Here is a 14,212-nt window from a genome sequence, read left to right as displayed (position 1 = left end):
CCATCCTATTTTGTTGCCTTACAACCTGGAATTAAAATTGATTTTTTTGGGGGTTTGTATCATTTGATTTACACAACATGCCTATCACTTTGAAGATGCAAAATATTTTTTATTGTGAAACAAACAACAAATAAGACAAAAAAACTGAAAACTTGAGAGTGCATAACTATTCACCTGCAAGTCTCTTGGGGTATGTCTCTTTAGGCTTGGCTGATCTAGCCACTGGGATTTTTGCCCATTCTTCAAGGCAAAACTGCTCCAGCTCCTTCAAGTTGGATGGGTTCCACTGGTGTACAGCAATCTTTAAGTCATACCACAGATTCTCAATTGGATTGAGGTCAGGGCTTTGACTTGGCAATTCCAAGACATTTAAATGGTTCCCCTTAAACCACTCGAGTATGCTTAGTGCCATTGTCCTGCTGGAAGGTGAACCTCCGTCCCAGTCTCAAATCTCTGGAAGACTGAAACTGGTTTCCCTCAAGAATTTCCCTGTATTTAGCGCCATCCATCATTCCTTCAATTCTGACCAGTTTCCCTGTCCCTGCCAATGAAAAACATCCCCACAGCATGATGCTGCCACCACCATGCTTCAATTGCTTTTTTCTGGTCACTCTTCCGTAAAGCCCAGCTCTGTGGAGTGTACGGCTTAAAGTGGTCCTATGGACAGATACTCCAATCTCCGCTATGGAGCTTTGCAGCTCCTTCAGGGTTATCTTTGGTCTCTTTGTTGCCTCTCTGATTAATGCCCTCCTTGCCTGGTCCGTGAGTTTTGGTGGGCGGCCCTCTCTTGGCAGGTTTGTTGTGGGGCCATATTATTTCCATTTTTTAAATAATGGAGTTAATGGTGCTCCGTGGGATGTTCAAAGTTTCTGATATTTTTTTACTTCTCCACAACTTTGTCCCTGACCTGTTTGGAGAGCTCCTTGGTCTTCATGGTGCCGCTTGCTTGGTGGTGCCCCTTGCTTAGTGGTGTTGCAGACTCTGGGGCCTTTCAGAACAGGTGTATATATACACTGAGATCATGTGACAGATCATGTGACACAGATTGCACACAGGTGGACTTTATTTAACTAATTATGTGACTTCTGAAGGTAATTGGTTGCACCAGATGTTATTTAGGGGCTTCATAGCAAAGGGGGTGAATACATATGCACGCACCACTTTTCCATTAAATAATAAACTTTTTGAAACAAGTTATCTATTTCATTTCATTTCACCAATTTGGACTACTTTGTGTATGTCCTTACATGAAATCCAAATAAAAATCCATTTAAATTACAGGTTGTAATGCAACAAAATAGGAAAAATGCCAAGGGGGATGAATACTTTTGCAAGGCACTGTAGGCATCCCGGAAGTTGGAATAGCAATAGAATTCTCTTGGGAGGTAATACGGTCGGCATCTGATTGTGAGGTATTCTGGGTCGGGTGAACAGAAGGACTCGACTTCCTGTATGTTACTACAGTTACACCATGAGTCGTTAATCATGAAACACACACCTCCGCCCTTCTGCTTCCCGGAGAGATATTTATTCCTGTCTGTGCGATGAACTGAGAACCCAACTGGCTGGACCGACTCAGTATATCCAGAGAGAGCCATGTTTCCGTGAAACAGAGGATGTTACAATCCCTGATGTCTCTCTGGAAAGCAACCCTTGCCCTGAACTCATCAACTTTATTATCCAGAGACTGAACATTAGCGAGTAATATACTTGGAAGCGGTGGGTGGTGTGCGCGCCTCCTAAATCGGACCAGCAGGCCGCTCCGAGTACCTCTCCTCCGCCGGCGTTGTTTTGGGTCGGCCTCTGGAATCAGTTCAGTTGCTCTGGGGAGAGTGAACAAAGGATCTGCTTCGGGGAAGTCGTATTCCTGGTCGTAATGCTGGTAGTGCTGGTGAGATACCGCCGCTCTGATATCCAATAGTTATTCCCGGCTGTATGTAATAACACAAAATAAATTCTGGGCTAATAATGTACAAAAGAATACATAAAAAAACAAAATACTGCAAAGTTTCCTAAGAGCTAGTCACAAGGCAGCCCTCTCTGTTGGCGCCATTTAAACATGTGCCCGCGCCACGTCTATTCTATGGGCACAAGCACTGTTCATGACACAACTGTTCATGACACAACTGTTCACACCCCTCTTGTTGGCAGACAGAACATTTTGCAGGTTTAAAGCACATTTTCTTGCAATTCTAAACATTTTGCCATGTCTAATGTATACTCATGTGTTATTTGAGTGACTCAAACATTACTACAAAATCTATGGGCTAAAAAACTTGGCTAAAAAACGTTAGCTGAGATGGGCTCGTTAATCTGGACATTCCTGACAAGTTATAAATAGCTCTCTAAGTCTGCAATGACTAACATGACAAGAGGAACTGATGATGCACGACCCAATATAGAAATGGCATCTTGTGCATTCTACTATTACATCTTTCAAGAGAAAGTTAAAAGCTGGACTGAGTTCCTTAAACAAAAAAATTGCGCCCCCCACAGTTTGGGAACCACTGTTCTAGAAGAGATACATTTACCTAGTTAAATAATATGTACACCTTTAAGAAGAGATACATTTAACACGTTACATAATACGTACATCTTCTAGAAGAGATACATTTAACACCTTACATGACCATTTAAAGCATTTTCTATTGGTGAACTTACAGGAGTTCTGTTTTCCTCTGTTGAATGTTGTCATTCCCTGCAAGTGAAACAGCAGATATTAGATCTAGAGATGGTACAGTAAAATAGCTACGGTATATCCTAGAAACAGTTTACTGTTTACGCTTTAAGGTATGGGCTATGTTTACCTAGGTAGGGGATGTGAGTGGTTCCAAAGAAGTAAGTCCTGGAGCAGGCTAAAGATCCTTTAGGAGCCACACACTGGAGAACCTGACAGACAAGAACAGATTAGAGTACTATAGGAAGACCAAGCCCAACAGACTGCCAAGCCAAGTACTATAGGAAGACCAAGCCCAACGGACTGCCAAGCCATCTCATTTAACACATACACACATAATGATAACTGTAGAGGGACAGATAGTGGTCTAATCTGGACATAACTCTCACCATGTGTTAGGTGGGATAGGGGATAGGGGTTAGGGTGCTCTCACCATGTGTTTGGTGAGATAGGGGTTAGGGTGCTCTCACCATGTGTTTGGTGAGATAGGGGTTAGGGTGCTCTCACCATGTGTTTGGTGAGATAGGGGTTAGGGTGCTCTCACCATGTGTTTGGTGAGATAGGGGATAGGGGTTAGGGTGCTCTCACCATGTGTTTGGTGAGATAGGGGTTAGGGTGCTCTCACCATGTGTTTGGTGAGATAGGGGTTAGGGTGCTCTCACCATGTGTTTGGTGAGATAGGGGATAGGGGTTAGGGTGCTCTCACCATGTGTTTGGTGAGATAGGGTTAGGGTGCTCTCACCATGTGTTTGGTGAGATAGGGGTTAGGGTCCTCTCACCATGTGTTTGGTGAGATAGGGGTTAGGGTGCTCTCACCATGTGTTTGGTGAGATAGGGGATAGGGGTTAGGTGCTCTCACCATGTGTTTGGTGAGATAGGGTTTAGGGTGCTCTCACCATGTGTTTGGTGAGATAGGGGTTAGGGTGCTCTCACCATGTGTTTGGTGAGATAGGGGTTAGGTGCTCTCACCATGTGTTTGGTGAGATAGGGGATAGGGGTTAGGGTGCTCTCACCATGTGTTTGGTGAGATAGGGGTTAGGTGCTCTCACCATGTGTTTGGTGAGATAGGGGTTAGGGTGCTCTCACCATGTGTTTGGTGAGATAGGGGTTAGGGTGCTCTCACCATGTGTTTGGTGAGATAGGGGTTAGGTGCTCTCACCATGTGTTTGGTGAGATAGGGTTAGGGTGCTCTCACCATGTGTTTGGTGAGATAGGGGTTAGGTGCTCTCACCATGTGTTTGGTGAGATAGGGGTTAGGGTGCTCTCACCATGTGTTTGGTGAGATAGGGGTTAGGGTGCTCTCACCATGTGTTTGGTGAGATAGGGGTTAGGTGCTCTCACCATGTGTTTGGTGAGATAGGGGATAGGGGTTAGGGTGCTCTCACCATGTGTTTGATGAGATAGGGGTTAGGGTGCTCTCACCATGTGTTTGGTGAGATAGGGGTTAGGATGCTCTCACCATGTGTTTGGTGAGATAGGGGTTAGGGGTTAGGGTGCTCTCACCATGTGTTTGGTGAGATAGGGGATAGGGGTTAGGGTGCTCTCACCATGTGTTTGGTGAGATAGGGGTTAGGGTGCTCTCACCATGTGTTTGGTGAGATAGGGGTTAGGGTGCTCTCACCATGTGTTTGGTGAGATAGGGGTTAGGGTGCTCTCACCATGTGTTTGGTGAGATAGGGGATAGGGTGCTCTCACCATGTGTTTGGTGAGATAGGGGATAGGGGTTAGGGTGCTCTCACCATGTGTTTGGTGAGATAGGGGTTAGGTGCTCTCACCATGTGTTTGGTGAGATAGGGGTTAGGGTGCTCTCACCATGTGTTTGGTGAGATAGGGGATAGGGGTTAGGGTGCTCTCACCATGTGTTTGGTGAGATAGGGGATAGGGGTTAGGGTGCTCTCACCATGTGTTTGGTGAGATAGGGGTTAGGGTGCTCTCACCATGTGTTTGGTGAGATAGGGGTTAGGGTGCTCTCACCATGTGTTTGGTGAGATAGGGGTTAGGGTGCTCTCACCATGTGTTTGGTGAGATAGGGGATAGGGTGCTCTCACCATGTGTTTGGTGAGATAGGGGATAGGGGTTAGGGTGCTCTCACCATGTGTTTGGTGAGATAGGGGTTAGGGTGCTCTCACCATGTGTTTGGTGAGATAGGGGTTAGGGTGCTCTCACCATGTGTTTGGTGAGATAGGGGATAGGGGTTAGGGTGCTCTCACCATGTGTTTGGTGAGATAGGGGTTAGGTGCTCTCACCATGTGTTTGGTGAGATAGGGGATAGGGGTTAGGGTGCTCTCACCATGTGTTTGGTGAGATAGGGATAGGGGTTAGGGTGCTCTCACCATGTGTTTGGTGAGATAGGGGTTAGGGTGCTCTCACCATGTGTTTGGTGAGATAGGGGTTAGGTGCTCTCACCATGTGTTTGGTGAGATAGGGGTTAGGGTGCTCTCACCATGTGTTTGGCGAGATAGGGGTTAGGGTGCTCTCACCATGTGTTTGGTGAGATAGGGGATAGGGGTTAGGGTGCTCTCACCATGTGTTTGATGAGATAGGGGTTAGGGTGCTCTCACCATGTGTTTGGTGAGATAGGGGTTAGGGTGCTCTCACCATGTGTTTGGTGAGATAGGGGATAGGGATTAGGGTGCTCTCACCATGTGTTTGGTGAGATAGGGGTTAGGGTGCTCTCACCATGTGTTTGGTGAGATAGGGGATAGGGGTTAGGGTGCTCTCACCATGTGTTTGGTGAGATAGGGGATAGGGTGCTCTCACCATGTGTTTGGTGAGATAGGGGTTAGGTGCTCTCACCATGTGTTTGGTGAGATAGGGGTTAGGGTGCTCTCACCATGTGTTTGGTGAGATAGGGGTTAGGGTGCTCTCACCATGTGTTTGGTGAGATAGGGGATAGGGTTAGGGTGCTCTCACCATGTGTTTGGTGAGATAGGGGATAGGGTGCTCTCACCATGTGTTTGGTGAGATAGGGGTTAGGGTGCTCTCACCATGTGTTTGGTGAGATAGGGGTTAGGGTGCTCTCACCATGTGTTTGGTGAGATAGGGGTTAGGGTGCTCTCACCATGTGTTTGGTGAGATAGGGGTTAGGGTGCTCTCACCATGTGTTTGGTGAGATAGGGGATAGGGGTTAGGGTGCTCTCACCATGTGTTTAGTGAGATAGGGGTTAGGGTGCTCTCACCATGTGTTTGGTGAGATAGGGGATAGGGGTTAGGGTGCTCTCACCATGTGTTTGGTGAGATAGGGGTTAGGTGCTCTCACCATGTGTTTGGTGAGATAGGGGTTAGGTGCTCTCACCATGTGTTTGGTGAGATAGGGGATAGGGTTAGGGTGCTCTCACCATGTGTTTGGTGAGATAGGGGTTAGGGTGCTCTCACCATGTGTTTGGTGAGATAGGGTTAGGTGCTCTCACCATGTGTTTGGTGAGATAGGGGATAGGGTGCTCTCACCATGTGTTTGGTGAGATAGGGGTTAGGGTGCTCTCACCATGTGTTTGGTGAGATAGGGGTTAGGTGCTCTCACCATGTGTTTGGTGAGATAGGGGTTAGGTGCTCTCACCATGTGTTTGGTGAGATAGGGGTTAGGGTGCTCTCACCATGTGTTTGGTGAGATAGGGGTTAGGGTGCTCTCACCATGTGTTTGGTGAGATAGGGGATAGGGGTTAGGGTGCTCTCACCATGTGTTTGGTGAGATAGGGGTTAGGGTGCTCTCACCATGTGTTTGGTGAGATAGGGGATAGGGGTTAGGGTGCTCTCACCATGTGTTTGGTGAGATAGGGGATAGGGGTTAGGGTGCTCTCACCATGTGTTTGGTGAGATAGGGGTTAGGGTGCTGTCACCATGTGTTTGGTGAGATAGGGGTTAGGGTGCTCTCACCATGTGTTTGGTGAGATAGGGGTTAGGGTGCTCTCACCATGTGTTTGGTGAGATAGGGGTTAGGGTGCTCTCACCATGTGTTTGGTGAGATAGGGGTTAGGGTGCTCTCACCATGTGTTATCAAATCAAATCACATTTTATTGGTCACATGCGCCGAATACAACAGGTGCAGACATTACAGTGAAATGCTTACTTACAGCCCTTAACCAACAGTGCATTTATTTTAAACAAAAAAGTAAAAAATAAAACAACAACAAAAAAAAGTGTTGAGAAAAAAAAGAGCAGAAGTAAAATAAAGTGACAGTAGGGAGGCTATACATACAGGGGGGTACCGTTGCAGAGTCAATGTGCGGAGGCACCGGCTAGTTGAGGTAGTTGAGGTAATATGTACATATGGGTAGAGTTAAAGTGACTATGCATAAATACTTAACAGAGTAGCAGCAGCGTAAAAGGATGGGGTGGGGGGGCAGTGCAAATAGTCCGGGTAGCCATGATTAGCTGTTCAGGAGTCTTATGGCTTGGGGGTAGAAGCTGTTGAGAAGTCTTTTGGACCTAGACTTGGCACTCCGGTACCGCTTGCCGTGCGGTAGCAGAGAGAACAGTCTATGACTAGGGTGGCTGAAGTCTTTGACAATTTTGAGGGCCTTCCTCTGACACCGCCTGGTATAGAGGTCCTGGATGGCAGGAAGCTTTGCCCCAGTGATGTACTGGGCCGTAAGCACTACCCTCTGTAGTGCCTTGCGGTCGGAGGCCAAGCAGTTGCCATACCAGGCGGTGATGCAACCAGTCAGAATGCTCTCGATGGTGCAGCTGTAGAATTTTTTGAGGATCTGAGGACCCATGCCAAATCTTTTTAGTCTCCTGAGGGGGAATAGGCTTTGTCGTGCCCTCTTCACGACTGTCTTGGTGTGTTTGGACCATGATAGTTCGTTGGTGATGTGGACACCAAGGAACTTGAAGCTCTCAACCTGTTCCACTACAGCCCCGTCGATGAGAATGGGGGCGTGCTCAGTCCTCTTTTTTTTCCTGTAGTCCACAATCATCTCCTTTGTCTTGGTCACGTTGAGGGAGAGGTTGTTGTCCTGGCACCACACGGCCAGATCTCTGACCTCCTCCCTATAGGCTGTCTCATCGTTGTCGGTGATCAGGCCTACCACTGTTGTGTCGTCGGCAAACTTAATGATGGTGTTGGAGTCGTGCCTGGCCATGCAGTCATGAGTGAACAGGGAGTACAGGAGGGGACTGAGCACGCACCCCTGAGGGGCCCCCGTGTTGAGGATCAGTGTGGCAGATGTGTTGTTACCTACCCTTACCACCTGGGGGCGGCCCGTCAGGAAGTCCAGGATCTGACCATGTGCTCTCACCATGTGTTTGGTGAGATAGGGGTTAGGGTGCTCTCACCATGTGTTTGGTGAGATAGGGGATAGGGGTTAGGGTGCTCTCACCATGTGTTTGGTGAGATAGGGGATAGGAGTTAGGGTGCTCTCACCATGTGTTTGGTGAGATAGGGGATAGGGTGCTCTCACCATGTGTTTGGTGAGATAGGGGATAGGGGTTAGGGTGCTCTCACCATGTGTTTGGTGAGATAGGGGATAGGAGTTAGGGTGCTCTCACCATGTGTTTGGTGAGATGGGGGATAGGGTTTAGGGTGCTCTCACCATGTGTTTGGTGAGATAGGGGTTAGGGGTTAGGGTGCTCTCACCATGTGTTTGGTGAGATAGGGGTTAGGGTGCTCTCACCATGTGTTTGGTGAGATGGGGGATAGGGGTTAGGGTGCTCTCACCATGTGTTTGGTGAGATGGGGGTTAGAGTGCTCTCACCATGTGTTTGGTGAGATAGGGGTTAGGGGTTAGGGTGCTCTCACCATGTGTTTGGTGAGATAGGGGTTAGGGGTTAGGGTTTAGAGGGCTCTCACCATGTGTTTGGTGAGATAGGGGTTAGGGGTTAGGGTGCTCTCACCATGTGTTTGGTGAGATGGGGGATAGGGTTTAGAGTGCTCTCACCATGTGTTTGGTGAGATAGGGGATAGGGGTTAGGGTGCTCTCACCATGTGTTTGGTGAGATAGGGGTTAGTGGTTAGGGTGCTCTCACCATGTGTTTGGTGAGATAGGGGTTAGTGGTTAGGGTGCTCTCACCATGTGTTTGGTGAGATAGGGGTTAGGGGTTAGGGTGCTCTCACCATGTGTTTGGTGAGATAGGGGTTAGGGTTTAGAGTGCTCTCACCATGTGTTTGGTGAGATGGGGGTTAGTGGTTAGGGTGCTCTCACCATGTGTTTGGTGAGATAGGGGTTAGGGTGCTCTCACCATGTGTTTGGTGAGATAGGGGTTAGAGTGCTCTCACCATGTGTTTGGTGAGATAGGGGTTAGAGTGCTCTCACCATGTGTTTGGTGAGATAGGGGATAGGGTTCTCTTGTAGTGGAGGTGAGATAGGGGATAGGGGTTAGGGTGCTCTTGTAGTGGAGGTGAGATAGGGGTTAGGGGTTAGGGTGCTCTTGTAGTGGAGGTGAGATAGGGGTTAGGGGTTAGGGTGCTCTTGTAGTGGAGGTGAGATAGGGGTTAGGGTTCTCTTGTAGTGGAGGTGAGATAGGGGTTAGGGGATAGGGTTAGGGTGCTCTCACCATGTGTTTGGCTGGGGCGCCCTGTGGTCCGGTGTTGGCTTAGGGTTAGGGGTTAGGGGATAGGGTTAGGGTGCTCTCACCATGTGTTTGGCTGGGGTGCTCTGGGGTCCGGTGTTGGCTTAGGGTTAGGGGTTAGGGGATAGGGTTAGGGTGCTCTCACCATGTGTTTGGCTGGGGCGCCCTGTGGTCCGGTGTTGGCTTAGGGTTAGGGGTTAGGGGATAGGGTTAGGGTGCTCTCACCATGTGTTTGGCTGGGGTGCTCTGGGGTCCGGTGTTGGCTTAGGGTTAGGGGTTAGGGGATAGGGTTAGGGTGCTCTCACCATGTGTTTGGCTGGGGTGCTCTGGGGTCCGGTGTTGGCTTAGGGTTAGGGGATAGGGTTAGGGTGCTCTCACCATGTGTTTGGCTGGGGCGCCCTGTGGTCCGGTGTTGGCTTAGGGTTAGGGGTTAGGGGATAGGGTTAGGGTGCTCTCACCATGTGTTTGGCTGGGGTGCTCTGGGGTCCGGTGTTGGCTTAGGGTTAGGGGTTAGGGGATAGGGTTAGGGTGCTCTCACCATGTGTTTGGCTGGGGCGCTCTGGGGTCCGGTGTTGGTTTAGGGTTAGGGGTTAGGGGATAGGGTTAGGGTGCTCTCACCATGTGTTTGGCTGGGGCGCCCTGTGGTCCGGTGTTGGCTTAGGGTTAGGGGATAGGGTTAGGGTGCTCTCACCATGTGTTTGGCTGGGGTGCTCTGGGGTCCGGTGTTGGCTTAGGGTTAGGGGTTAGGGGATAGGGTTAGGGTGCTCTCACCATGTGTTTGGCTGGGGCGCCCTGTGGTCCGGTGTTGGCTTAGGGTTAGGGGTTAGGGGATAGGGTTAGGGTGCTCTCACCATGTGTTTGGCTGGGGCGCCCTGTGGTCCGGTGTTGGCTTAGGGTTAGGGGATAGGGTTAGGGTGCTCTCACCATGTGTTTGGCTGGGGTGCTCTGGGGTCCGGTGTTGGCTTAGGGTTAGGGGTTAGGGGATAGGGTTAGGGTGCTCTCACCATGTGTTTGGCTGGGGCGCCCTGTGGTCCGGTGTTGGCTTAGGGTTAGGGGTTAGGGGATAGGGTTAGGGTGCTCTCACCATGTGTTTGGCTGGGGCGCCCTGTGGTCCGGTGTTGCGGACCTGGTGTCCATCAGAAGGGAAGTTGAAGGAGTAGCTGAGAAGGTTCTCCATGGAGGAGTGGCTCCCAAACAGAACAAATGGCTGCCGTCTCCTACTGCTGTCAGCTATGTTACTGGAGATCAGGCCATGAGAGAAGTAACTCCGGAATGCCTGGGGATTTAACAGACATGTTAAAGGTTTGGTTTATTCATTAACAAACACACGGAGCAACCTATACTTGGCCAACAAGACAACACGCGTTTCCTCCCTCCCAAATTAGTTTCCATCCCTGTTAGTGAGCATTTATCCTTAGCCAAGATACTCCATCCACCTGACAGGTGTGGCATATCAAGAAGCTGATTACACAGCATGATCATTACACAGGTGCACCTTGTGCTGGGGACAATAAAAGGCCACTTTCAAATGTGCAGTTTTGCCACAACACAATGCCACAGATGTCTCAAGTTTTGAGGGAGCGTGAAATTGGCATGTTAACTCCAGAGCTGTTGCCAGAGAAATGAATGTTCATTTCTCTACCATAAGCCGCCTCGCCTTCGTTTGAGAGAATTTGGCAGTACGTCCAACCGGCCTCACAACCGCAGACAGCGTGTATGGCGTCGTGTGGGCGAGTGGTTTGCTGATGTCAACGTTGTGAACAGAGTGCCCTATGATGGGGGTGGGGTTATGGTATGGGCCGGCATAAGCTACAGACAACGAACCCAATTGCATTTTATCGATGGCAATTAGAATGCACATAAATGTGTGACAAGAACCTGAGGCCCATTGTGAGGCCCATTTTTAAAAAGGTATATGGGACCAACAGATTCCTATCTGTATTCCCAGTCATTTCAAATCCATAGATTAGGGCCTAAATAATTTATTTCAATTGACTGATTTCCTCATATGAACTGTAACTCAGTAAAACCAATGAAATTCTTGCATGTTGTGTTTATATTTTCTGTTCAGCAGAGTAATCATGTAGTTATAGACGACATGTAGCTGGGTTAACACTAGAACTGCTGGGCCTTCCAGGGACACCCTTCAAGATAATGATCGTTTTGAAGTACAGGCTCTGGCTGGGCCAATCAAGGACATTCAGAGACTTGTCCCAAAGCCACTCCAGCGTTGTCTTGGCTGTGTGCTTAGGGTCGTTGTCCTGTTGGAAGAAGAACCTTCGCCCCAGCATGAAGTCCTGAGCACTCTGGAGCAGGTTCATATCAAGGATCTCTCTGTACGGAAAGCGGAAATGGAAGAAAACTAGACTCCCTGCGGACCTGGCATCTTTTCACTCCCTCCTCTCTACCACTCTAAATTCCAAGCATCTGCCTCTAACCCTAGGAAGCTCTTTGCCACATTCTCCTCCCTAACCCCCCCCTCCCCCTCCTCCCTCTCTGTGGATGACTTCGTCAACCGTTTTGAAAAGAAGGTTGACGACATCCGATCCTCGTTTGTTAAGTCAAATGACACTGCTGGTCCTGCTCACACTGCCCTACCCTATGCTTTGACTTCTTTCTCCCCTCTCTCTCCAGATAAAATCTTGCGACTTGTGACGGCAGGCCGCCCAACAACCTGCCCGCTTGACCCTATCCCCTCCTCTCTTCTCCAGACCATCTCCGGTGACCTTCTCCCTTACCTCACCTGGCTGATCAACTCATCCTTGACCGCTGGCTATGTCCCTTCCGTCTTCAAGAGAGCGAGAGTTGCACCCCTTCTAAAAAAAACAACACTCAATCCCTCTGATGTCAACAACTACAGACCAGTATCCCTTCTTTCTTTTCTCTCCAAAACTATTGAGCGTGCCGTCTTTAGCCAACTCTCTTGCTATCTCTCTCAGAATGACCTTCTTGATCCAAACCAGTCAGGTTTCAAGACTGGTCATTCAACTGAGACTGCTCTTCTCTGTGTCACGGAGGCTCTCCGCACTGCTAAAGCTAACTCTCTCTCCTCTGCTCTTGTCCTTCTAGACCTGTCTGCTGCCTTTGATACTGTGAACCATCAGATCCTCCTCTCCACCCTCTCCGAGCTGGGCATCTCCGGCGCGGCTCACTCTTGGATTGCGTCCTACCTGACCGGTCGCTCCTACCAAGTGGCGTGGCGAGAAGCTGGTCCGCACCACGTGCTCTCACCACTGGTGTCCCCCAGGGCTCAGTTCTAGGCCCTCTCCTATTCTCGCTATACACCAAGTCACTTGGCTCTGTCATATCCTCACCTGGCCTCTCCTATCATTGCTACGCTGACGACACACAACTAATCTTCTCCTTTCCCCCTTCTGATAACCAGGTGGCGAATCGCATCTCTGCATGTCTGGCAGACATATCAGTATGGATGACGGATCACCACCTCAAGCTGAACCTTGGCAAGACGGAGCTGCTCTTCCTCCCGGGGAAGGACTGTCTGTTCCATGATCTCGCCATCACGGTTGACAACTCCGTTGTGTCCTCCTCCCAGAGTGCGAAGAGCCTTGGCGTGACCCTGGACAACACCCTGTCGTTCTCCGCTAACATCAAGGCGGTGACCCGATCCTGTAGGTTCATGCTCTACAACATTCGGAGAGTACGACCCTGCCTTACACAGGAAGCGGCACAGGTCCTAATCCAGGCACTTGTCATCTCCCGTCTGGATTACTGCAACTCGCTGTTGGCTGGGCTCCCTGCCTGTGCCATTAAACCCCTACAACTCATCCAGAATGCCGCAGCCCGTCTGGTGTTCAAACCTCCCAAGTTCTCTCACGTCACCCCGCTCCTCCGCACACTCCACTGGCTTCCAGTTGAAGCTCGCATCTGTTACAAGACCATGGTGCTTGCCTATGGAGCTGTGAGGGGATCGGCACCTCTGTACCTTCAGGCTCTGATCAGTCCCTATATCCAAACGAGGGCATTGCGTTCATCCACCTCTGGCCTGCTGGCTCCCCTTCCTCTGCGGAAGCATAGTTCCCGCTCAGCCCAGTCAAAACTGTTCGCTGCTCTGGCACCCCAATGGTGGAACAAGCTCCCTCACGACGCCAGGACAGCGGAGTCACTCACCACCTTCCGGAGACATTTGAAACCCCACCTCTTTAAGGAATACCTGGGATAGGATAAATAAATCCTTTTACCCCCCCCCCAAAAAAAAATAAAAAATAAAAATTGTAAAGTGGTTATCCCACTGGCTATAAGGTGAATGCACCTATTTGTAAGTCGCTCTGGATAAGAGCGTCTGCTAAATGACGTAAATGTAAATGTACTTTGCTCCGTTAATCTTTTCCTCGATCCTGACTAGTCTCCTAGTCCCTGCCACTAAAAAACATCCCCACAGCATGATGCTGTCACCACCATGCTTCACCGTAGGGATGCTATTGGCCAGGTGATGAGCCGTGCCTGGTTTCCTCCAGACATGACGCTTGGCATTCTTGTTTCTCACAGTCTGAGAGTCCTTTAGGTGTCTTTTGGCAAACTCCATGCAGGCTTTCATGTGCCTTTTACTGAGGAGTGGCTTCCGTCTGGCCACTCTACCATAAAGGCCTGATTGGTGGAGTGCAGAAGAGATGGCTGTCCTTCTGGAATGTTCTCCCATCTCCACATAGGAACTCTGGAGCTCTGTCAGAGTGACCATCGGGTTCTTGGTCACCTCCCTGACCAAGGCCCTTCTCCCCTGAATGCTCAGTTTGGCCGGGCGGCCAACTCTAGGAGAGTCTTGGTGGTTCCAAACTTCTTCAATTTAACATTGATGGAGGCAACTTTGTTCTTGCGGACCTTCAATGCTGCAGAAATGTTTTGGTACCCTTCCCCAGATCTGTGCCTCGACACAATCCTGTCTCGGAGCTCTACGGGACAATTCCTTAAACCTCATGGCTTGGTTTTGCTCTGACATGCACTGTCAACTGTGGGACCTTATATAGACAGGTGTGTGCCTTTCCAAATCATGTCCAATCAATTGAATTTACC

General features: G+C 49.5%; 1 protein-coding gene across 2 annotated transcripts in view; it reads right to left on the bottom strand.

Moving 5' to 3' along the window:
* dnaaf9 (dynein axonemal assembly factor 9) overlaps nt 1-14,212 on the bottom strand; it is a 207,122-nt gene that overhangs the window by 133,953 nt on the left and 58,957 nt on the right. For both annotated transcript variants that reach the window (XM_045212884.1, XM_045212886.1), the window contains exons 9-11: nt 10,269-10,460; nt 2,808-2,889; nt 2,662-2,698 (exon numbers count right to left, since the gene is read on the bottom strand). In XM_045212884.1, coding sequence (XP_045068819.1) covers nt 2,662-2,698; nt 2,808-2,889; nt 10,269-10,460 — 311 coding nt within the window. The remainder of the gene's footprint in view (nt 1-2,661; nt 2,699-2,807; nt 2,890-10,268; nt 10,461-14,212) is intronic.

This window comes from Coregonus clupeaformis, unplaced genomic scaffold (assembly GCF_020615455.1).
Source record: "Coregonus clupeaformis isolate EN_2021a unplaced genomic scaffold, ASM2061545v1 scaf0060, whole genome shotgun sequence".
In the NCBI taxonomy this organism is placed as follows: Eukaryota; Metazoa; Chordata; class Actinopteri; order Salmoniformes; family Salmonidae; genus Coregonus; species Coregonus clupeaformis.
Note: the sequence above shows the minus strand (reverse complement) of the source record. Positions and strands in the feature narration are given on the sequence as shown.